The 1,032-nt window shown below is 49.5% G+C and overlaps 1 protein-coding gene across 1 annotated transcript in view; it reads left to right on the forward strand.

The window, feature by feature from the left end:
- The first annotated feature begins 190 nt into the window (after nucleotides 1–190).
- Nucleotides 191–1,032, forward strand: part of LOC119585531 — an 8,246-nt gene continuing 7,404 nt past the window's right edge. The window contains exons 1-2 of the mRNA XM_037934156.1: nucleotides 191–331; nucleotides 723–893. Of these exons, the coding sequence (XP_037790084.1) occupies nucleotides 191–331; nucleotides 723–893 (312 nt within the window). The remainder of the gene's footprint in view (nucleotides 332–722; nucleotides 894–1,032) is intronic.

Below are 1,032 nucleotides of genomic sequence, written 5' to 3' on the forward strand. Positions count from 1 at the left end.
AACATTTTATAATTACACTCATACAGGGTTATATAAGAATCCCAAGGGTTGTCCGTTCTCATTGCCGGGGTTTCCGAAGGACGTCCCTTCGGGGAAATTCGGAAACTCCTTTCCAAAAAAGAACTAGATTTTTTCCCGGGCCTCCCCGTGGTCGGGGGAAGGACGGGTCGCTCACCCCGTTTTAAAGGGCATGGGGTGGAGGTGCGGGTTTGGAAAGGGGGAAAGGGGCCTACGTGGGAAACGGGGGCCCGTGGAGGCGACCCGTAAAAACCGGGGACACGTTTTGGTCCTCCTCACCACTAAGGATGCCGAAAACACCGAAGCGCCGCTGGTGAGGCTCTCGTCTGCTTGCTCCTGTTCATTTCAAAAGGAAATTCCGTGCACAGTCGAGTCCATTTGTACGTATGTCATGGGGAGGCTGTGGGGTAGACCGAGTGGTCTAGAGATCTTGGAAGTGGCAGCGGGTTGATCTCTGGACAGCAATCACTCATATTACCAACACCCAAGCAGACACTGAAGGACAGCCAAAAAGTTATAAAATATAAAAATCTTGCAAGTATACCGAGAGGTATTTTAATTCGTATGGGTCTAATACCTTAAGGACAATTCTTTCTCTAACCGCTAGCAGCTCCCAGACAAAAAAAAAAATATTTGTTACTACAAACTCTGCATGATTTTATCAGTGGTGTGTTTTTATCAATAGCTGGCACCTTTTCCGCCAGGTTTCCGGCCCAGGGTCCGGGAGAGCCGTCGTCGTGAAGGGCGCGGGCGGCCGCGTCTCGTCTCTCTTGCACCACGCCCACGAAGAAGCCGCGTCGCTCAATTACAAGCGTGCGCTCGCGACTTTGCTGACACCAGTTCACCACGACTCCGATTTCAAGTATTATTCGCAGGTATGTGTCACACGATTTGGTCTGCCAGAGTTGTGTTGGCTTTTGTGCATGTCTTCATCGCCTCTTCTCACAATTATAGCGATGTAAGTAGTATAACGCCATTACAGATTATTCACTGTACTAGTTCTCAGTGTACAGA

Source organism: Penaeus monodon, chromosome 20 (genome assembly GCF_015228065.2).
Source record: "Penaeus monodon isolate SGIC_2016 chromosome 20, NSTDA_Pmon_1, whole genome shotgun sequence".
Taxonomy (NCBI): domain Eukaryota; kingdom Metazoa; phylum Arthropoda; class Malacostraca; order Decapoda; family Penaeidae; genus Penaeus; species Penaeus monodon.